The sequence below is a fragment of the Cetorhinus maximus genome, chromosome 3, assembly GCF_964194155.1.
Source record: "Cetorhinus maximus chromosome 3, sCetMax3.hap1.1, whole genome shotgun sequence".
Lineage (NCBI taxonomy): Eukaryota > Metazoa > Chordata > Chondrichthyes > Lamniformes > Cetorhinidae > Cetorhinus > Cetorhinus maximus.
The window spans coordinates 168,737,992-168,760,862 of NC_135881.1; the positions used below are offsets into that span (position 1 = coordinate 168,737,992).

Consider the following 22,871-nt stretch of genomic DNA (forward strand, 5'->3'; position numbering starts at 1 on the left):
AGAATTTTTCATATACCTTGTGTAAAAGTGGACCCTAATTTTCAGAGTCTGGAAATATGGAAGAAAAATCGATGAACTTTGACATGGCAGCAAAAAAAACTGCTACCAAGATTGGTGAAGAAACCGTCCCTGTAACGATGACTAGCCACGAGATTACATGATCCACATTGCGTCTACTTTGTACGCCGCTTGGCAGAAAATTAAAGCCACTGGTGATATTCAAACGCAAAACTCTCTCCATAGTGAAATTTCAGAAAGGCGTTGTTGTCCATGACCATGAGAAAGACTGGGACGGTTGAAAGAAAGGAAGTGTGGAATTTGAGATTATTAATTACTTACCGGTAATTACCATGGCTCATTAAAAGTACGTGCGGGAATCTTTAGATTTTCCCTCCACCAATTCTAGCTGCAATCTCCCAACCAATCGACAAGGCTAATGGGTGCCACATCATCTCTCATGATGCCTTCGAGAAGGAATAACAAATACATAGCTCAATTTAAAATGAAAATTGTAGCATTTGCCAAGAAGACTAATTTCCCTTAATGCTGAAGAATCATGCTTCTGAGAAAATAGTTAAAGACTGGAAAAAGGTATCTAATTCACTAGGTCTCTAATTAACTAGAAAAGATGCTGAAGAATAAATGCACCAACAGAGGAGGATCGAGCAAGTGGCCTAAGCTGGAGAAAAAAGTGGCAGAATGGGTTAATGAACGTCATTATTATCACCAGCGGTGCAATCTGACTCTACTGCCTCAAAGAAGCGAAGAAAGATTGTATTCCAAAATTCAAGGCAAGTTCGAGATGGTGCACAAGATTTACGAAAGGCTGCATTTATTTTTGCTGCAACAGTAGGGGGAGTACTTCCTGCACATGTGCAGAAACGGTGTCAGTAGCAGGAAGTGAGGTGCTTTTAAGTACAGCTGGTGTCTTATAACACATTTTATCACTTGCAAAATTTTTAAGTTTTGAGAAGCAAACTAAAACCTATTATTAGGGAGTAAATTAAAACAATATCATGTCAGGATTGACTGTTCCTCAAAATATTCTGTTCATTTGTCAGTCATTATTATTAAATTTCTCATCAGAAATACATTGGGGTATTATTTTTTAAATAGGACTTTTTGCAGATGTTATCAAGAAGCCTTTGATAAGCATCAAAATGTATAGGCTTACTCCATTTTACATCATTTGCGAACGGTTACAATTTTCTACAAATGAATGTATTCTTTGGGAGCTGGGCAGTCCTGGAAAGTCCCTATTCATTCTGTATAATAAGGGCCTTTATTCACCACAGTTGTTCAGAGTCTTGAAGAAAAAATATAAATAGATAAATATTAAATCAAAAAATTATCGTCCAATGTGGGGTTCAAGACAATAACTCTGGGATTAAGTGCCTAATTACCTATCGAATGAACTGGCTGGGCTGTGCAGCGATTGGGATTTGCGTAACACTCTCCTACTGCCGACCGGAAAGTTGTGCAAGCATCGGCGGTTGCAACGTGTAGTGTGTGTGCATGCACAACTGTTTCTGACGCCTTTCTGGTTGGCGACAGGAGTCACAGTGGTCATGAAAAGGCACAATTTAGTACTCCATCAGAAAGCAAAATTTTCACAGCATCTGCCATCTAAACCCTATGATGAAATCAACAAGTTCTACCGTTTTGCCATCCGACATTGAGAGGAGAATATTTATCGATTGGCCTGCATTGGAAATATGAGTGAAACACCGATTAATTTTGACATGCCAGCAAAAAGAGAGTTGCCAAGTTTGGTGAAAAAACCGCCCTTGTAAATATGACTGGCCACAAAAATACATGATTCTTAGTGGTTCCACCTTGTCTGTCGCTTGGCACAAAATTAAAGCCTATTGTGATATTCAAACACAAAACCCTCCCCAAAGAGAAATTTTAGAAAGGCGTTGACGTCCATGATCATGAGAAAGACTGGATGGATGAATCTGGTTGCAAGAAATAGATCAAAGCATTGTGGAATTCGATACCAGCAGGATTATGCAAAGAAAAGTGTTTGCTCAGCTGGGACATGTTCAAATCCCACCTTGTCAAATACCAGCAGGATTATGCAAAGAAAAGTGTTTGCTCAGCTGGGACATGTTCAAATCCCACCTTGTCAACGATATAGCCTGTGATGTGAGATCAACCAACGTCAACATGGCAATTATTCCTGGCAGTCTTATGAGTATTGTTCAGCCCTTGCATGTGTGTATAAACAAATCTCTCAAAGACAGTAATCACAATTGATGTTGAAAGGCAAGATAAACATTCAGTAAGGGCGGAAATATGCAAGTACCCTCCCTAGCAACATTGCGTCATTGGGTCATAGATGCGTAGAATGAACTTGATCCCAATGTTGTCAAAAGATAATTTCTAGAATGTGGAATATCGAATGCGCTTGACAGTACCAAGGAAGATTACTCATGGAATGATGATGCTGAAGTTACCAGTATTACCGATAATGATGACTATGTTGAACATGAGGAAGATCCATATGTCGATATTATGTAGGCTATTGGTGCTGTATGTTTTATATTTCAGATTTATGCAGAGATAACACTAGATTCTGCGGAAGTAACAGATTTTATTTACATTGCTTTAAAATGTCTACTCCATGCTTCAGCTCTGCTTTCCAGCTCTTTCTACAGTTTACTTACTTTTCGCTAAGTCCACACCCAGGCTTAACCAATCAAGCACAGTGAGCATCAATAGTAAACAGATTCACATAATCAAACACTGAACAATTCAATCACTACATTTTTTCCTCCTTGTAAAACGAAATACCTTATTTTAAATTAAACCATCCTAAACAACAAACATATGTACATTGATTTCTTGGAAAAAACAGACAAACTGAACTCTACGTACAGAAATAGTCTTTGACATATGAAGGTCTCTGATGACTACGCTGAGATGTATGAACTTGTGGGTGTGGTTCTGCATGATCAGCTTGATGAGGCAGATGATAACTTGGTTGCATGGACCTGTGAAAAACTCAACCTCAAAGTTATACCAATGAAGACAATCTGACCTCTATAGATGCATGGAGGTTGATGACCAGATCCTGATGTAACTAATGGTGTAGTCAGTGCTTGGTGATCAGTGCAGAGAGTGAACTTTCTACTGCAGATTTACATGTACAAAATTCACAGGCATAAGTGCTTCTGTTCTCTAGTAGAGCATTTGAATTCAGTTTCCAACAGCGGGAGTGATGCATAAGTGATTGGTCATTCATTTCCTTCAATGTACTGTGAGAGTACAGCCCCAATCACATTTCCAGCTGCATCTGTTGTGGAATTTGTTTCCTCACGTGGGTTGAAATTCATGAGGATGGGCAGAGATGCTATCTTCACCTTTAATGTATCAAACACTTTTTGCTACGCAATTGGCCACTCTCATTGTGAATCTATGTGCAGTAGCTTTCAAAGAGGCTCCATGATCTCTGCGTACTTAGGAACAAATTTGTGATAAAGGTTAGAGATACTGAGGAAGTACATGAATGGCTTTGACTTTGTCATCAGTAGGCTTTGCGCCAGCTGCTGCTACTCTGTACCCTAGAAAGTCAATCTTGGGTGCTGTGAATATGCATTTGTCCTTGTTTAGCATCAAATTGTGCTGTGCAAGTCAAGTGAGCATTGCTGATAACTGCTGATTGTGTTCTGTTTTGCCCTTTCCATGGACTATGGTGTCCTCAAGTAGGTTGAGTCTCAATGTCTGACAAGACTGAAGAAATGATCTTCTGGAATGTGCTAGGTGCTGAACTTAGTCCATTGAGCATTCTGCTGGACTGAAACACACTTTATTGAGTAACAGAAGCTGTAAGATACTTTTCTGGAATGATAGCTTTGTCGATCGCCTTAAGGTCGATGCATAATTTAAGTTTGCCATTTTTGCATTGTGCAATGGCTAAATTTGATATGCATGACAATGAGTCAATTCACCTGCTTCTAGTCGTTGCAGCTCCCATGACACTTCAGCGTGGATTGCAAATGGCAACTGTCTCAAATTTTGCGAAACTGGTGGAATTGATGTGTCAACAGGAGGAGCATCACAGTACCCCTTGATCTCTCTAATCCAATAAATAAGAAAGGATACTGGCATATATAGTCTGCACTAGCAATCACATTAATGTTTGTTCCAGTGGGGTCTTCAAGTTTGAATCCAAACCTTCTAACTTTAGCTATAAAGAAAGTAAACCTGTCTAGGGTGATGTTTTTGTAGTGGACTTGAACTGTGATCATTCCCAAAACCAGAATGAGAGAGACATTATGAGCCTGAAGAGTGTATGTCTCAGGAGTGAGGGAGAGTTGCAAAAAACTTTGATGGTACAGTTTATCACTCATCATAGATACTTTCACACCAACATCAATTAGCAGTGACACTGAGATTCCCATGATCTCAACTGAGCACTCCTTAAAATTACTTGGTGTTTTACCTTTTGTGATGGTATATACATGTCATACCTCACTCTCAGGAAGACATTCTTTCACATGTCAAACCCATCGAGTCTTCTCCTTCGATGATCTGCACAGCTTTGCAAAATGGTTCCACTTAAAGCATGATTTGCATTTTAACCCTTGAGCTGGACATGGCGTTGTGACTCGATGAACATGTCCACAATTTGGGCACTGTTTTGAAGGTATCTGAGTGTGATGGGTCACATGTTGATGAGATTACTGAGACCTACTTGTCTGTAACCCATGCACTTGAGATGGTTGGACAAGCTGTGTCTGCAACCCGAAGTCTGAGGGTGTTTCGTTGTGTAACCTCTTTAAATGTAACATTGCATATTTGATTTGGACAACCAAGGTCATAGCTTTTTCCAGGGTTAAATTATCATCCTCCATAAGGAGATTTTCCCTAAATCATAGAATTGAAGTCTTTTCAATTAATTTGTCACAAATTAGTTCATTGGTTAGTGTACCAAATTTGCATCTAGAAACCAATTGCCGCAACAGTGCCACATGTGTTTGATGGGCTCACTGTTTCCCTGGCATGTATATCGTTCAATCATCACTCTCTCACAGATCACTGCTACATCTGATTGTCCATCTTTGTAGAGAGTAAGTAGGTCCTGAACCCTGAAATCCATCGCTCCCACGACATGTGAAGATCTCCCAGCGAGCACCACCACAGACTGAGCTGGCTGGGTTCTAAAGGATATAGCTATGGGCAGTTGAGGGAACCAGCAAGAGGGAAAAACATACATGACCTCATCCTCATCATCCTGCCTGCTGCAGATGCATATGTCCATGACAGTATCAGTAGGAGTTACCACTGCACATCCCTTGTGGAGACGAAGTCCTGTCTTCATATCGAAGATACCCTCCATCGTGTTGTGTAGCATTACCACCATGCTAAATGAGATAGATTTCAAATAGATCTAGCAACTCAAAACTGGGCATCCATGAGGCACTGTGGGCTGTCAGCAACAGCAGAATTTTACCCGACCATAACCTGTAACCTCATGGCCCGGCAAATCCCCCACTCTACCATTACCACCAAGCTAGAGGATCAGCCCTGGTTCAATGAAAAGTGCAGGAGGGCATGCCAGGAGCAGCACCAGGCATATCTAACAACGAGTTGTCAATCTGGTGAAGCTACAACACTGGACTACTTGTAGGCCAAGCAGTATAAGCAGCAAGTGATAGAGCTAAGCGATTCCACAACCAACAGATCAGATCTAAGCTCTGCTGTCCTGCCACATTGTCATGATGGTGGTGGACAATTAAACAACTCACTGGAGGAGGAGGCTCTACAAATATCCCAATCCTCCATGATAGGGGAGCCCAGCACTTTAGTGCAAAAGATAAGACTGAAGCACTTGCAACAATCTTTAGCCAGAAATGCCAAGTGGATGATCCATCTTGGCCTCCTTGAGAGGTTCCCAGTTTCACAGATGCCAGTCTTCAGCCAATTCAATTCACTCGACATGATATCAAGAAACAGCTGAAGGCACTGGATACTGCAAAGACTGTGGGCCCTGACAATATTCTGGCAATAGTACTGAAGACTTGTGCTCCAGAACTTGCCGTGCCCCTAGCCAAGCTGCTCCAGTACAGCTACAACGCTGGCATCTACCCAACAATGTGGAAAATTACCCAGATATGTCCAGGACAATTCCAACCTGGCCAATTACCGCCCCATCAGTCTACTATCGATCATCAGTAAAGTGATGGAAGGGGACATCGACAGTGCTATCAAGCAGCACTTAGCAATAACCTGCTCACTGACACCCAGTTTGGGTTCCACCAGGGCCACTCAGCTCCTGACTTCATTACAGCCTTGGTTCAAACATGGACAAAAGAGCTAAACTCCAGAGGTGAGGTGAGAGTGATTGCCATTGACATCAAGGCTGCATTTGACCGAGTGTGGCATCTAGGAGCCCTAGCAATGGGAATCAGGGGGAAGTTCTCCGCTGGTTGGAGTCATACCTAGCACAAAGGAAGAGGGTTGTGGTTGTTGGAGGTCAGTCATCTCAGCTCCAGGACATCAGGGTAGTGTCCTAGGCCCAACCATCTTCAGCTACTTCATCAATGACCTTCCTGCCATCATAAGATCAGAAGTGGGAATGTTTGCTGATGATTGCACAATGTTTAGCACCATTCACAACTCCTCAAATACTGAAGCAGTCCTTGTCCAAATGCAGTAAGACCTGGACAACACCCAGGCTTGGGTTGACAAGTGGCAAGTAATATTTGCACCACACAAGTGCCAGGCAATGACCACCTCCAACGAGAGAGAATTTAACCATCCCTCCTTGACATTCAATGGCATTAGTATTGCTGAATCCCCCACTATCAACATCCTGGGGGTTACCATTGACCAGAAACTGAACTGGACTAGCCATATAAATACTGTGGCTACAAGAGCAGATCAGAAGCTAGGAATCCTGCGGCAAGTAATTCACCTCCTGACTCCCCAAACCCTGTCCACCATCCGCAAGGCACAAGTCAGGAGTGTGATGGAATATTGTCCACTTGCCTTGATGAGTGCAGCTCCAACAATACTCAAGAAGCTTGACATCATCCAGGACAAAGCCACCCGCTTGATTGGCACCCCACCCACAAACATTTACTCCCTCCACCACCGACACACAGTAGCAGCAGTGTGTACCATCTACAAGATGCACTGCAGGAACTCACCAATGCTCCTTAGACGGCACCATCCAAACCCACGACACCACCACCTAGAAGGACAAGGGCAGCAGATACATGGGAACACCACCACCCGGAAGTTCCCCTCCAAGCCACACACCATCCTGACTTGGAAATATAACACTGTTCCTTCAATGTTGCTGGATCAAAATCCTGGAACTCCTCCTACAGCATTGTGGCTATACCAACACCACATAGACTGCAGTGGTTCAAGAAGGCAGCTCACCACCACCTTCTCAAGGGCAATTAGGAATGGGCAATAAATGCTGGCCTGGCCAGCGAAGCCCACATAACCTTGAATGAATAAAAAAAATCCAATTCAAGCTTTGCATTTTAAACCTAAGCTGCATTAAAATAATTTCCTTATGTGACCTCTGATTTGTTTTTAAATCTTTAAATTTGTGCTAGAGGCACTTCAGCCATTGGAAACAGTTTTTCTTTATTCACTGTCTCTTAATAACGAATACAAATAGCTTACCTACCAAACCACAAGAGAAATCACTTCAGCCCAATGGGCTTTTCCTTTAACATGACACTGTTTAGCTCAGGTCCTTTTGCTTTAACAACTGCAGAGGTGTTACAAGGTGCTATAAAAAAATCAAATGCTTTCTTTTTCTTTATCTTTCATCCTCTACCATTACAACAGTGAAAGAAAGCAGTAATAATGCCCTGAAGTGTGATCGTAACCTAGCTCCAACACACAAACATCTGGGTTTAACTGAGGCATGTTTGGCTGCACGCAAATGACAGTGCAGTCAATAGTGCAGACAGGTGGACGCTTCAGACACCCTTTAAGCTGAAATTAACCATCTTATATATTATAATTGGGTAGCCGGTGGAGTTAGATCACTGATGTGCAGATGCTCCATAAGAATCATAAAAATAGCCAAAGTAAGGAAACTAAACTTCAAGATTAGCCACAACCCAAGACTAGGCCAAGGAAAGGGTTGGACCCTTAAGAGGAAAAATGCTGCATCAGTCCACAGAGATTTAAATGCATCATTTTAATTGTATTTCACTGATTTGTTAAATTTTTATAGCTTTATTGTTACAAATGTTACTTTTATCGGTACATAGTCTATGTTGTCCACAAACAGTGTCTTCATTTGATTTAATTGGTTTTGTGATAGTTGTTTGTATCTGACAAAGTTTCAAACAATTTAAAATAATTTGATCATTAAGTGATAGCATTTCCAATGAATGGAATTAGCTTTAATTTATTTGCCTAGAGTGAGATATTTGAAACAATCAGCACAATTAACTTAACAGTTGACCAATGTATTCACAACATGTTTTCTGTTATCCATTTTTACCTTGTTCGGCACCACAAATAGACCAAAGGATGAATTGCAAAGCAGTTCTGTGGCATTTTTAAGGCTTTCAGTAAATTCAGTCATTTGGCACCTACCCATCCAACTTCCTTTTCTCCAAAAACAAGAATGGCGGACCTGGTTTGTGGCTGACTGTACTCAATGCGGCTTTAATATAATTGTACATTTTGTTTGTTGTTACCCCAGCTGCAGAGCCTTGTTCAATGAGTTTGCAAAATAGAGAATTGGGAGTGTGAATGTTCTGGATTTTCCAGTAATTAATTTTAGGGACAGAAATTTGGGAACATTTCAAATCCTGCTCAATTCTCTTTAAGCCATGATCCAGTCAGATGAGTCCCTACACCTTTTTCTATATAATTGCAATTTTTTTTCTTTTCATATGAGGCATCTTAATCACGGTGTGATTTTGCATACCATAATTGTAATGGAAATATGTAATGATATCTTTCTGTGACAATTATTCTAAACCAATTACAACATAGCTGCTTCTCAGACAGTGAAAACCCACAATGCAGCCTTCACAGACCACTCCAATATATATAGGAAAAAAATTATCATGTTTAGTAATGTGTTAGTTAAGACTAGTAGTTGTCAATTCAGTTTACTCAATTCACACAATGTCCGTACATCAGACTATTAATCTTGTCTTTACTGATCTCAGGGAAGAGGTGGGTTTATGGAACAAAAACTTGCCAGCCACTATAGCCAATGGATTCAAGCTTCTCACACTTCAGAGAGCAGGCCACTTAGCCATTGTGGCTCCTTGGAGTGTGAGAATATTTTTCAGTTTATTGTTTTAGCCAGTTGCAAACACTCACAGATGGGCTGCCATTGGCCAGCTTCTGATAATAAGCTCACTTTGCACCATATGACACTGAGTGATACTGTTTTGCTAACTGAGTCAGGTACCTTCTCCTTTAATTTGTTCTTTTTGTCATCTCTACATGACGGTTGTTGTGCTTGCCATGAGGGTTGATATGGAAGGAGGGAAGAGAGAAATCCCACAAACCCTTTATATGAACTATTTATGTTTTGGGTGAAGAGGGAAAACAAAACCTTATTTCTAATTGCAACTGTTACCACTCTTCTTTTAAAAAAAAACGATGCTGAGGAATTCATTCCTACAATGTACTAAATCTATTATTTGTATCCATCATATGGTGGCACTTCATCAGGAATTGGAAGCCCACGAACAGCAGCCAAAGTATTTTCAATCATTCTCTCCAGCATTTTATTATAGGTCTTCTCAGAGGCAGTTCCAATATGAGGAGTTAGAATAACATTTGGTAAGTGTAGCAAAGGATGACCTCTTTAAAAAAAAACAGGGTTTATCACCTAATTTCTGCTGGGTTTCTATAATTCAATTAATGTGTTCTACTTTTCAAATGGTAATTTCTGCTATGTTCAATTAGTGAAAGTGACAACATACCTTGGAAGTGGTTCTGGATCAGTAACATCCAAAGCTGCTGCACGAATGACCCCATTCTGAAGCACTTTCACCAAAGCATCCTGATCAACTACTCCACCTTGGAAAGCAAACTCAATTAGTCTGGATTTCATATTCTACTAAAAGAGGAACATGAATTGTAAATGTACTAAAACCTCATCTGTGAGGTAGCAGTTCTATATCTTTTAACAACAATTGTGCTGCAGGAATTTATCATAAGATTTTTTTACTACAATCATTAACTCTAATTGAAATAAATGTCATCACCTCGGGAGATATTGATGAGAGTGGCGGTGGGTTTCATTAGACTAAGCTCTCTTTCCCCAATCAGTTTGCAGGTTTGAGGAGTCAGATTTACTACCAACATCACAAAGTCTGACTCCTGGAGGAGATCATCAATCTTTGCACAGTAACGGGCCCCGAACAGTTTTTCTTCTTCCTCAGTCCTAAGGATAGATCAGGCAAGTGTTGTAATTAATACAAAGGAACTGAATTTTGAGCACCTGCTATACATCTTGGTTACTAATAGCAATAGGTCTGTGAAAAATCATTTCTTTTGTTTAATCCTTTCACTGTCCAGTTTTGTTCAATGGGGTCTTTCAAAAGGGCATTAAATTCATCTCCAAATTCAGATCATCTGTTGCTTACTGACAATAAGCCCATCCCATTGCTAAAGTACAAAAAACATCAGGGTGCTGTAAAACTTATTTGGAACCTCAGTTAGACCACACTTGGAGTACTATGTGCAATTGTGGTTCCCATACTACAAAAAGGACATTGAAGCAGTGGAGAAAGTACAGAAAAGATTTACAAAATCCAGGTTGGGAGAAACGAGAGGATGCAACTGTATGGAAGGATTGAGAAGGTTGAGGCCATTTTCTGTTGAAAAGCGATGACTAAGAAGACATCTCATAGAGATCCATTTGATAGGGTGGGTATGGAGAAACGGCTTCCGCTTGTGGGAGAGTCCAGAACAATAAGATAGTCATTAATAAATCAAGAATTTTAAAAGTTTCTTTACAGTGAGAAGGTGGAACTCACTGAGATGGAGTAACTGAAGCAGATAGCAATGAGAAATTGAAGGGGTGGTTTGGTGATGTGTACATGAGAGGTAGATTTTAAGTAATTCTAAGAATTGGCACAATTTTAAATTGGGTGCAGAAACAAAGAGACCTGGGTCTATGAAAGCACATCTTTGAAGATGGCAGAAAAAATTGAGAAGGCAATTAACAAAGCTTATGGGATCCTTGGCTTTATTAATAGAGACATAAAGCCAGATTTTCCTATCCCAATGTATGGCCAAAGTGTGTTTGGTGGGCTTTAAAAATGGCAGGCAGGAGCCAAATCCATGGTTCCCGTCCCCATTCCTGGCACCAGCAATTTTCAATGGTGTGGGAAAAGTGGGCAGGTAAGGAGCTGCATGCTGCTATCCCAACATTGCTAGCAACATTGCGAAAGTGAGCTTTTCCAAACTTCCACAATTTTGATGCAGGTGGACTGGTTTTGCTAGGTGACGTAAATCACAGCACAGAGGTGTCGGGAACTAGGGGTGAATCATGATTGGAGGCAGGAACCATACGAAAGGTAAGTACAAAATGTGTTGCCTGCTTCAATTGTTATAATGGAAAGCTGTATCATAAGTTATATCTACTTTTACTACAGTGCTAAATTTTGAAAAGGTAAGTGACCATTAAATAATATGGTTGCCAGGTTGTCATTTCTGACAACTAGCAAGCTGTCAAGAGAAAGAAAAGCACTGTGCAAGTGAAAAAGTCTTCAGATGTGTTAGAGTGATTATACACTGGATGAAGTGCTATTTTGAATTGTACAATTTTGAAAGACTTGCTCAATTTGAAATCCAGAGCTGATTGTGTGAAATGTCCCCATTGTTTTCATTTGTTCCTTGGAGTTCACCAACTTGTTTGGCTACTTAAATACTTTGACAGATGCCTGAACTTCTGGCTGTGTTTAAAGGCTCTAATGGATTTAGCACAGGAGGGTTTATTCACACTGTTGTTCAGTGGCATGTCATTATGAACGCTTGGCTGCCTTTCAAGCCACAAATGGATTTGGTTCAGGAGAATCTGTTCACTCATCTATCCAGGGGAATGTGAACCTGTTTATCTTGATATCTAAGAGGATAATTTTTTTAAAGTGGTTCTCAAGTAATGTTTTCTTATTTTGACAGATCTATATGCTTAAAAAAGCATCCAAATATTATTATGGGGCTCCTGAGTTCTATTTATAGCGGATACAGGGTGGATGGGTTGAGGCAGTTATGGAGAGTGCTGAGGGGGGTATGGTGGGCTGAGCGAAGGTATGGATGGGTTGAGGAGGGTGAGGGTAAGGGGGAAAGGATTGGTGGGGCCTCACACTGATCTGCAGAACTGAGCCAATGTCTCTGCAAGCAGAGGTGGGCCTTTTAACCTGACCACCTCAGCATCAGTCCGAATCCAGGCTGTCCTCATCTCTCCCAGATGAAAATTGCATTGGTCGGCACTCCCGGGTAAGAGGCATGATAGCAACCTCAGGATCTTTCTTGACTGTCAATTCCAACTCAAACATGAAAATCTGTCTGATAGAATAGAAAAACAAGAAGGTTCTGCTAAACCTGTAGGCTTCAGCTGAGTATAATGTTCAATTCTTGGCACAACGTGTTAAGACAGATGTCAAGGCCTTAGAGACATGGAGAAGGGCCTTACTAGAATGGTACCAGGGATGAGGGATTTTGGTTATTTGAAGAGACTGGAAAACCTGCTGTTATCTTTAGAGCAAAGAAAGTTAAAAGGAGATTTGATAGAGGTGTTCAAAATCAAGAAAGGCTTTGATAGAGTAAATGAGAAACAGTTGTTTCCAGTGGCATAAAGTTTGGAAACTGGAGAACACTGAATTGAGGTGATTGACTAAACAACCAGTGGCGACTTGAAGGAAACAAAATTTACACAGCGACATATTGTGATCTCAAATGCACTGCCTGAGAGAGTAGTGGAAGCAGATCCATGTTATTTTTCTAAATCTAAATGGATAAATATTTAAATGGCAAAATTACAAGATCATGGGTGTAGTAATTATTACTTTGGGAAATGTTGGACTGTAGCTTTAAGAATAATCTTGTGCTGTAAGATCACATGATCTGTGTAAACCAATGTGGTAGCAATGCAGGAAACCTCTACAGAGGAGAGTACTTCTTTAGTTATGGAATTTGATGGACACGTGCAATTGCTACTGTTGTCTTGTAAACAAAACCAAATGTTTCCACTAAGAAAAGTTGTCTGAAGATCAACTCTATAACAAACCGGCGACGAGGATAAATCAGATTTGGTGCTGTACCTTGCCCAGCAATTTGTGAGTATCTATGTTCGTTAAAAATAACAGAAGATATACTCATCTGAAATGCCACAGTTTGGCAGAATCAATCCCTTTGAACCAGGCACAGATGATTGGTCTCAGTATATAGAACGTCTTGCGTTCTTCTTTCAAGCAAATGAAATCACAGGGGAAGAAAAGAAGAGAGTGATCCTCCTGAGTAATTGTGGGAGCAAGACCTACGGTTTAATTTGAAGCTTGATGTCCCCTACTGCCCCAGATTCAAAGACTTTCAGTGAATTAGTAGACCTCGTTAAGGACATTTTCCACCCAAGCCCTCAGCCACAATGCAGAGGTTCAGGTTCAATTCACAGACTAGAGCCCGGTGAGACAATTGCAATCTACGTTGTTAAAATTTAAAAAACTAATGGAATATTGTGATTTCAGTGAAACCCTGGATGACATGCTCAGGGATCGTTTGGTATGTGACGTGCAGGAAGACACTATTCAGCGAAGATTCCTGATTGAAGTGAATCTTGATTTTAAGAAAGCATTAGAAATAGCGCTGGCGATGGAAAGTGCTGTAAGGGATTCACAAGCAATTCAAGGGACGCAAAATGGTGCCATGCTCCAAATTGGGCGGGAACAGTCAGCCGAAAGTGACGTGAAAAGCCAAGACTCCGCCGCAAAGTGGGAAACAGCCCCCGCTAAACGAAAAATGAGAGGAAGCAGCAGCAACTACATGCGTCCATCAAACTCCATAACTAAAGAAGTACTCTCCTCTCTAGAGGTTCCCTGCGCTGCCAACACATTGGTTTACACAGATCATGTGATCTTACAGCACAGGATTATTCTTAAAACTACAGTCCGACATTTCCCAAAACAATAATTACTACATTCCTCTCCCTTTAACTTTTCTGTACGTTTTGCATTTACAAGGATATTTATCTCATGACATTACAATATTTACAAAGGTCATAAAATTACAAGTTCAGTCTTTCAGGTGGTTTTCTGATCCATGTGCAACGTAAGCAGCTACAAAGGTTGCTGGTGGCAGCTCCATTACACCCAATTTTATGGGGAAGGTGGAGAAAAGTCAAGGAAACCAAAAAGCGACTCATGATTTGCATTGTTGTGAGTGACAACTTAGTGTTGGAGAAGCAGTATATGTAAAGAATTTTGGTGGAGGACCGAACTGGTTACCTGGCAAAGTAAGTTCAGTGACCGGTCCATTGTCGTACAACGTAGAAGTGGAAGGCCGGATCACCCATTAGTATGTGGATCATATAAGAGAAAGAGAGATAATCCAACAAGATATTGTTCCACCTGTAACCATTACTGAACCAGTGGTTCCTGTTGAAGATGCTCAACCAAGGACAGACATGCCCGATGTCTCTGTCGCAGTGGAAGACACTGAACTGCATGTGCCTAATGAGGTACCTGATGTTAATGCAGTTTCAGAAAATGTGTTTCCTTCAAAAGAATCGGAAGTCATGGAGCTGAGACGTTCCACATGGATCAGGAAACCACCTGAAAGACTGAACTTGTAATTTCATGACATTTGTAAATATTGTAAAGTCATGAGATCAACGTAAATACAAAATGTACAGAAAGGTTAAAGGGGAAGGAATGTAGTAGTTATTGTTTTGGGAAATGTTGGACTGTAGTTTTAAGAATAATCCTTGTGCTGTAAGATCACATGATCTGCGTGATCTGCTAACGCAGCACAGGGAATCTCTACAGAGGAGAGTACTTCTTTAGTTATGGAATTTGATGGACATGTGTAGTTGCTGCTGCTGTCCTGTAAATTAAACCAGATGTTTCCACTTAGAAAAGTTGTCTGAAGATCAACTCTATAACAATGGGGAAAAACAAGGGAGCCGAATTTATTGGGTAGTTTTGTCAAAGAGCTATCGCAGGTGTGATGTATCAAATGGCCTCCTTCTGTGCTGTATCATTTCATGATTCTATGAGTTGCATCTAAAGATATTAGTCTCTTCAGAAAGGAAGTGAACGGCCAGAGCACTAAAATAAACAAATTTGTGTTTCTTCATTTGAATAATAGTATATTGAGGAAAAAAAAAGAGGTACCAATTTTTCTAAATGTTTCAAAAAGGTGACCTAAGTTCAAAGTCCTCCTAGAATTAAAAAAATGGGCCTGAATTTTTCCAATGTTGGGCTGGCTCGGCCGGAGCGGGTGGAGGCAGTCGAGGAGCTGATTGCTGCCCGTGAATGGCTCCGCGCCACCATTTTACTCAGGTGGGCCAATTAAGGTCCGCCCAGCATAAGACGTAAGCGGTAGCGCTCAGCGCTACCTGAGCGGGCACGGGGAGGAGGGAGAGTCGGGGCCAGCGCGAAAGAGCACTTCAATCTCCCTGAGGCACAGAGCTGCCTTAGGGAGATTGAAGCGCTTTTGAAATAAATAAATAAATGGAATAAAAACTTAATGAAACATGTCCCCTCATGTGACTGTATCACATGAGATGGGACATGTTTTTATATTTCAGAAATTTAAAAAATTTAATTCATAAAAGCTTTAGGAAACTTCATCCCGCTCATGGATGAGGTTTCCTAAAGAACATAAAGGCTGCTTGGCCTTTTCGCCTGCCCGCCAACCGTAAGGCATAATGTTATTAATTACTTTCTTAATGGCCTTAATAGGCCTTTTAAATATCGGTGGGCGTGCAGCCGACTCCGGCACGCGTCCGCTGAACGAAACATCGCGAGACAGCGTGATGATGTCGGGATGCACGCCCAACTTCATCGCGCGTCATTTTACATGCTGGCGTGTCACGCCCATCCCCCAACGCCAACTGAAAAATCCTGGCCATGGCCTTAGAGAAAAGGCTGCATCAAGCTTATTTAATAGTAAAGTGGAAACTGAACAAATTTTAGGTTGAACAGAATTCACATTTTGCAAATCTTTCAACCTTTTTCAATTTTATTTTTTCACTGAGGTCAAGCATTGTGCTGATTTTTCATGTTTTTCACTAAAACCTTTTGCTTCTTAATTGGCTGTCCCATTATTACAGCTAAGCCAAATGCCTATCTATATCATCTTGGTAATGGCCTCACCTCTGAGAAGGTTATGGGTTCCATCCACACAGTGCACTTCTAAGCAGTTCTGATGGTGTGCTGCATTGCCAGAAGTGCTATTTTTCATGCTGTCATGTTAAGCTATTAAATCTGCCTGTTCAGGCAGATGCAGACAGTTCCTTGACACAATTTGAAGAACAGCGAAATCTACAGGTGCTCTGGCCAGCAGTTTTCCCTCAACACCAAAGATCAGATTAATTGGTCATTAGGTTGTTTATGGGATCCTGTTGTATGCAATTAGCTCATTTCATTTGTTCACATAAAAAAAGTGACTGTGTTTCAACCACAATTCATTTGCTATATGGCACTTGGGATAGTCTGAGGATTGTGATAAGGAGCTATATAAATGTGAGCTTTCTTTATTTGCATATTAATTATTATACGTTTTTTTTCTCTTTCATGGGATATAGGTGTCACTAGCAAAGCTAGCATTTGTTGTCCATCCTTAATTCTCTTTGAGAAGCTGGTGGTGAGCTGCCTTCTTGAACCATTGCAGTCCATGTGGTGTAGGTACACCCATGGTGCTGTTAGATTTTGACCAGTAAACTCCTCTGGCCCAGTGACCTATGAATATTTAAATCATTTTGAAGTTGGTTTGTCTTTTCTTATTTTGGTGTTATCTGCTATTTACTTAGTAAATTAAATATTGTTTAACATTTAACTTTTTTTAGAAGTTGTCTATTTGTGTCCTTACACATTTAAACATGATTAATTTTAGGGACTTCCTCGAAAGCCCCATAAACAGACACAATTTGAGGAAATTTGCCATAGTGAACAATTCGATCTGGGGCCAAGAACTGTTTTGTGGCTGGGACCTGTTTCCAGCAAAGGATCTATTCTTGCTGCTCCCTATCCTCATCTACATGCTGCCCTTTTACTGACAACTTCTGATGACATACGACCGGCTCCCATGTGTATGATGATGACATCCAGCTCCAAAACTCTATCACCTCTCTTGACCCCTTCACTGCTTCTGCTTTGTCAGTCTGCTTATCAACATCCAGTCCTGGATAATCACAGTTATAAAGAAAGAATTTGTCTTTATATTGCAGTCTTTACAGCTTCAGAGCACCCCAAAATACTTTAGTCAATTAGGCAGTTTTTAAGAGTGTGGTTACTAGTGTGATGTAGGAAACATGGCTGTCAGTTTACATACAGCAAGATCCAAAAACAGCAGTGAGATAATGACCAGATCATTTACTTTAGTATGTTTGTGGAGAGGTGAATATTGGCCAGGACACCAGTGAGAACTCTGATTTTCTTAGCAATAATGCTATAGGATCTTTTTACATTCACCTAAGAAGGCAGATGGGGTCTCGGTATAAAATCTCATTCAAAAGATGACATTTCTAACAATGCAGCATTGCCTTGAACCCACAACCATTTAATTGGGAGTTGGGAGTGCTGCTACTGAGGTACAGCTGGTACAAGAACATTGAGAAGCCAAAGCCAGTACCTTCAAATTCCTCCACAAACTATGAAACTTTGCCACCAATTCCATTCTGTTCCCTGGTCACCATCTCTGGATGACCCATTCTGTTTGTAATCTCAGCAATATTGTACTCAGCATCTAATCTGATATCCACTCCATCACAGAGACAGCTTATTTCCACCACCATAACATTCCCCCATCTCAGCCCATCTAGTGCTGAAATCCTGATGTATGCCTTTGTGACCTCCAGACTCTACTACGTTATATTAGTGCAAGTTTTTGCTGTTCTTGAATTCAATGGATTGAATTCTCAGGCGGGTATCAGGACCCTGATGTTAGGCCCATGTAGAGGTCCCAGGCCCGCCCATGTGATCAGTGCATCTGCAGATGCAAACTTCCAGGGAGTAGCTCCTAATTGGCTACCTCCACATTTGCCATTTTATTAAGGACCCAAAGCACAGGACAGCCAGCAGACCAACTGGGAGAGCTGGGCGCTGCTGAAGCAGGATATGCAATTGCAAGAGCGTGTCAACATTGAGGCATCCTTGGTTGCCTCTGGAGATGCCAGCAAATAAAGAGGCCCAAAGCAGCGAGGGCCATTGGGATGTAAGGAATAGCCCTCTATAGGATTGATTTTGGATGTGGTTTTATCCCCACGACCCTGTCAATGGGACATGGACCTTGTGACTCTGCTGTCATGTGGACCCCATTCATTGGGACCCACTTTGATGGTGGGAAGCTACTGGAGCCGTTGCAAAATGGACCCAAGGGAGGGCCTCAATTGTCCTAATTGACTCCATGCCTCCGTGGAGTGGGCAGTCAGAACTGTTCCCAGCCTGCCCCTGGGAACAACCCTCAAAAGTGAGATGGCTTCAGGGAGCAATCCCAGCATGGCTCTCCCCTTTTTTCCTGGCCTTCTTCTCCCGCGCCCCCCCAACTGTCAACACCACCCCCTTCTCCATGGGGCCAAGAAAATTCAGCTCAATATGTCTATATATTTGTTGTCTAGAAGCAGAAACAATTGCTATACTGGGTTGTTATAAAAAGTCAAAAGGCTCACAAATGTCCTGCCCAGTTTGGCTTGTATATGATGCCATGTAGTTACCTCTTAATGATCAGAAGTGACCTAGAAAGCCATTCAAATAATTACTACTCTCGGGAGAAGTATGGAGTATATACATCTGAATATGTATGTGTCAAGTCTGGTACCTGGTGGCACACCAAGCCAGGTTAGGATTGTAGGGGGCCTGACGATCTTCATAGTAGGGTCTCATTTAAATAAAGCTCGCTGCACTCTTGCCCAACATATGACCAGATTCATTACATGGATGGGAACGGGAATTTGACCACAGTTGGGAACCCCTGGGAACTATCCCCAGCAATCAGTGGGCTGGGGAGTCCCTTAACCTCAGGAGGGCTGGCTTTCCTTCTTCACAAAGCACAATTGACAGCTTTCTGCGGCTGACATTTCCTGAAGATTGGTGGACATCAGGGGTCTGGAAGACCAAGGATTCCCTAAGGGATGTCGGACCATCACCAGGCTGTGACTTTCAAATCTTAAGGAGGTCCTCATCTGCTGTTAGCAGGAACCCCATCCAGGACATGTAAATATTATGGCAATAGGGAACTTGGCAGTTTGTATGTGGGATGTTTATTTTTAGAATTTTAAATCCTCGTCAAAACCTGAGGTGCAGGGGTCAGGCTTGGAATGCTCCACAAATCCTACCTCCTCTTCCTGTTGTGATACAGGATTTTCATATCGAATCCTTTGGCTCTTTGAGCAACTTTGTATCCAATCCGTCCCATTCCAATAATTCCAAGAGTGGCCTCAGTCACTTCTACTCCATACCAGTTCAAAGGATAACTTTTAGTATCTGGAGAAGTTGCAATCTTCTGACCTGAAATTAAAAAGCACACAGTTAGGAATAGCTATTGAGTTGAATGGCCAACAATTTATTTCTTCTTTTGAAAAGCTGGAAAAAGATGTAAACTGGTCAATGCTGTACAAAAATCATCCCAGTCTGGCAATGAAAAACAAAGTGTTGAATCTTCGGGGCCCTTCCCAAAGGCCAGGATGGAGGCTCCAAAATTACTGACACTGGCGTGTGTCCATTTCAAGGCACCTCTCCCAGCACAGGCAATAATCACCACTGTGGGGGGAAGATGGGGCAGGAATCCTGCTTCCCTCCCAATAAAGGTGAATTAAACTTATTAAGAAGCTTGAAAGCAAAATACTGCGGTTGCTGGAAATCTTTTTCTGCCTGTCGGGTGGGCGAAGCGGGAGCGGGTGCGGACCTGATCAGTGCCCCCAATCGGGTCCGCACCGCCATTTTATGTGGGCGGGCCAATTAAGGTGCCTCAGGGAGATTAGTTTTAAGTCCAAAAAGTTTAATAAAGTGGCAAGAAAAGTTTTATGACATGTCCCCTCATATGAAACTGTCACATGAGCTGGGACATGTGCATTAATTTCAATAAAAATTTTTGTCAAAATTTGAAATCATTCATGAAATCATTCCATGAAAATTGCGAAGGCTGCCTGGGCTCTTCGCCTGGCCGCCAACCTTAAGGTTGGACGGGCAGGTCCGTTAATTATTTTAATTGAGAGTTAAATGGCCTTAATAGGCCTTTGACAGTTTGGCAGCCGACTTGGGCGCGCGCCCGCCGAACTGAAAGTCTGAATGACACGCCGTGATGTCGGGACGCACGCCCGATGACACCACGCATCATTTTACCCCTTGGCGAGCAGGCCCCGCCCCCGCTCACTGAGCCGAAGATTCAGCCCCTGAAATAAAAACAGAAAATGCTGGAAAATCTCAGTAGATCTGACAGCAGCTCTGGACAGAGAAACAGAGTTAATGTTTCGAGTCCGTATGACTCTTCTTCGGAGCCCTGAAGAAGTCATATGGACTCGAAACGTTAATTCTGCTTTCCATCTTCACAGATGCTGTCAGACCTGCTGAGCTTAACAACATTTTCTGTTTTTATCTATTATTATTAAAAAGCTTGTTTCGAGCTTGTTGAAGGGAGAGAATGGAATATTTAAAAGGGTGCACGGTTTTCATGGGCTGACAGTTTTTGAACAATTGAGGGGTGGTGAGCACACAGTGGGGAGTCAGTCAAGATTGCTGCAGGGCATCAATCCAGCTCCATAAGAGGGTCTACCGGGCAAAGGGGGACTCGGTGCTTGATAAGAGGGTGCACTTGGCATTTCACAGGTGGCAGGGAGAGCCAGTACCCAGGCTTTGAATGGGGTCAGCAGCCCCCTAGCATCACAGGGGTGGAAGAACAAGGCGTAAGGCTGCCAAGGACAGCCACGTAGCCAGAAAGGAGGCTGCAGCAGGCAATGGGGGCACAACTGCCACATCTGGGCACAGTGACAATGAGGGTCAACACCCTCCACGTAAAGGGCAGAGCTCCAGGTATCAGGAGGCCACAGGAAAGGAAAGAAGGACAAGAAGGCAAGGAGGCCAAACCTTGAACACAGGATCTACCACCAAAACTGGAACCACTTGGAGATGATCGACACCAGTGCTGCAGGAGTCTGCAACACTCCAGGCAGATGATCACATACATATGCAGACCTTAATGGCATCTCAAACACAGCTGCATTGCAAACCATTGCATCTCTCTGGTCACTGATGCCATCTTTACCAGAACTGGACAGCACATTAATTTAATGACAGGCATGCACAGAGGGCATTGGGTTTCGGCTCCATCGCTGGATTCCCCCATGTGCAGGGCATCATCTATTGCATCTATGGCCATCAAGGCACCCAGTGCCAGGCCAGTGAGATCCATCACCAGGAAGGGCTTCCACTCTTTCAATGTCCAACTGGTCTGAGACCACAACAAGAGCTTCCTTCATGTCTGTGCTTGCTTTCCTGGCCGCTGATAGGCTGCTTCAGATCTTTACTCCAACCCCCAAAGATCTTCACTTTAATACCTGAGCTATTTGTGGGTTATTCTCATCATCGGTCCCGCGAATTGAGGATGACAGAAATATCAGTGTAGTGCATGATTTTTGCCCTGGTTTCATACAGTGCCAACCTACTGTTGAATTACACAGAGGGTGGTTAGAACGTGGAGTTTCCCATATACCATTGTGAAGCAGATTCTATAAATTGTTTTCAAAAGGAAGCAGGTAGCTATTTTCTAAAGATTTTTAGAAGAGCTGGAGAGTGGAGTTAGTCTAAGTAAGTAGCCGATTTCCGAGCTGTAACTTTCTATGGTTACAACTTGTATGTTTTACATGCCCTATCCCTTGGTATTAAACCACAAAGTTATAGATTCCCAAAACCAGCCCTTGTCCATTTTGCACAAATAGTTTTCATTTTCCATCCCCATCTTACCTTCCAGTATATTCCTAGCAGATGTCAACATTAAAGCCATGCCCATTTCAGCTGTAGCATTGTCCACCACATGAGGAGTGTTGGCCACCTTCACCCCAAAACTGTAGATTAACGGTAGATTGAGATGGTCCACACCAGCTCCAAAGCTTACAATGGCCTTCAGCCAAGGTAGAGATTTTAAAAGCTTTTCGTCTATTGTGGGAAAATGCTTCCATATCCAAATAACCTGGAGTTTATTCGCAAACTCATCTTTGTTTTTCAGGAATTCTTCAAAATAGATGGTGTTGAAATGTTTCTTGATGATTTCTGCATACCTTACTAGGATACCTTCTGTTTCATTAAGGTCAAAAGTTAAAATATGAGCCCGATCACTCATTGTCTATGGGGGAAAGAAAGACAGTGTTATTCTGTAAATTATTTGTAAGTTACATTACTAGATTCTTTTCTCTCCATTTCCCCATCAATCAGATGCATCATGCATGCACCATGAGACACAGATACAAAAGAACATACGAATTAGGAGGAGTAGGTCACTCGATCCCTCGAGCCTGCTCCGCCATTCAATAAGATCATGGCTGATCTGATTGTAACCTCAACTCCATGTTCCTGCCTACCTCCAATAACCTCTCACCCCCTTGCTTATCAAAAATCTATCTAACTCTGCCTTAAAAATATACAAAGACTCTGCTTCCACCACCTTTTAAAGAAGAGCGTTCCAAAGACTCATGATCCTCTGAGAGA

General features: G+C 41.9%; 1 protein-coding gene across 2 annotated transcripts; it reads right to left on the reverse strand.

The window, feature by feature from the left end:
- Positions 1-339: 339 nt before the first annotated feature.
- On the reverse strand, positions 340-22,506 carry LOC144679023 (putative 2-ketogluconate reductase). Of its 2 annotated transcripts, none has more exons than XM_078539249.1 (5): positions 22,131-22,506; positions 19,508-19,679; positions 10,215-10,393; positions 9,930-10,026; positions 340-464 (listed from the first exon to the last, which is right to left on the reverse strand). In XM_078539249.1, the coding sequence occupies exons 1-5, from the start codon at positions 22,504-22,506 to the stop codon at positions 449-451; spliced, it is 840 nt and encodes a 279-aa protein (XP_078395375.1). In that variant the 3' UTR covers positions 340-448. The 2 variants fall into 2 exon arrangements, with proteins under 2 accessions (XP_078395375.1, XP_078395376.1); XM_078539250.1 differs by lacking the exon at positions 340-464 and adding an exon at positions 8,883-9,809.
- Positions 22,507-22,871: the final 365 nt, after the last annotated feature.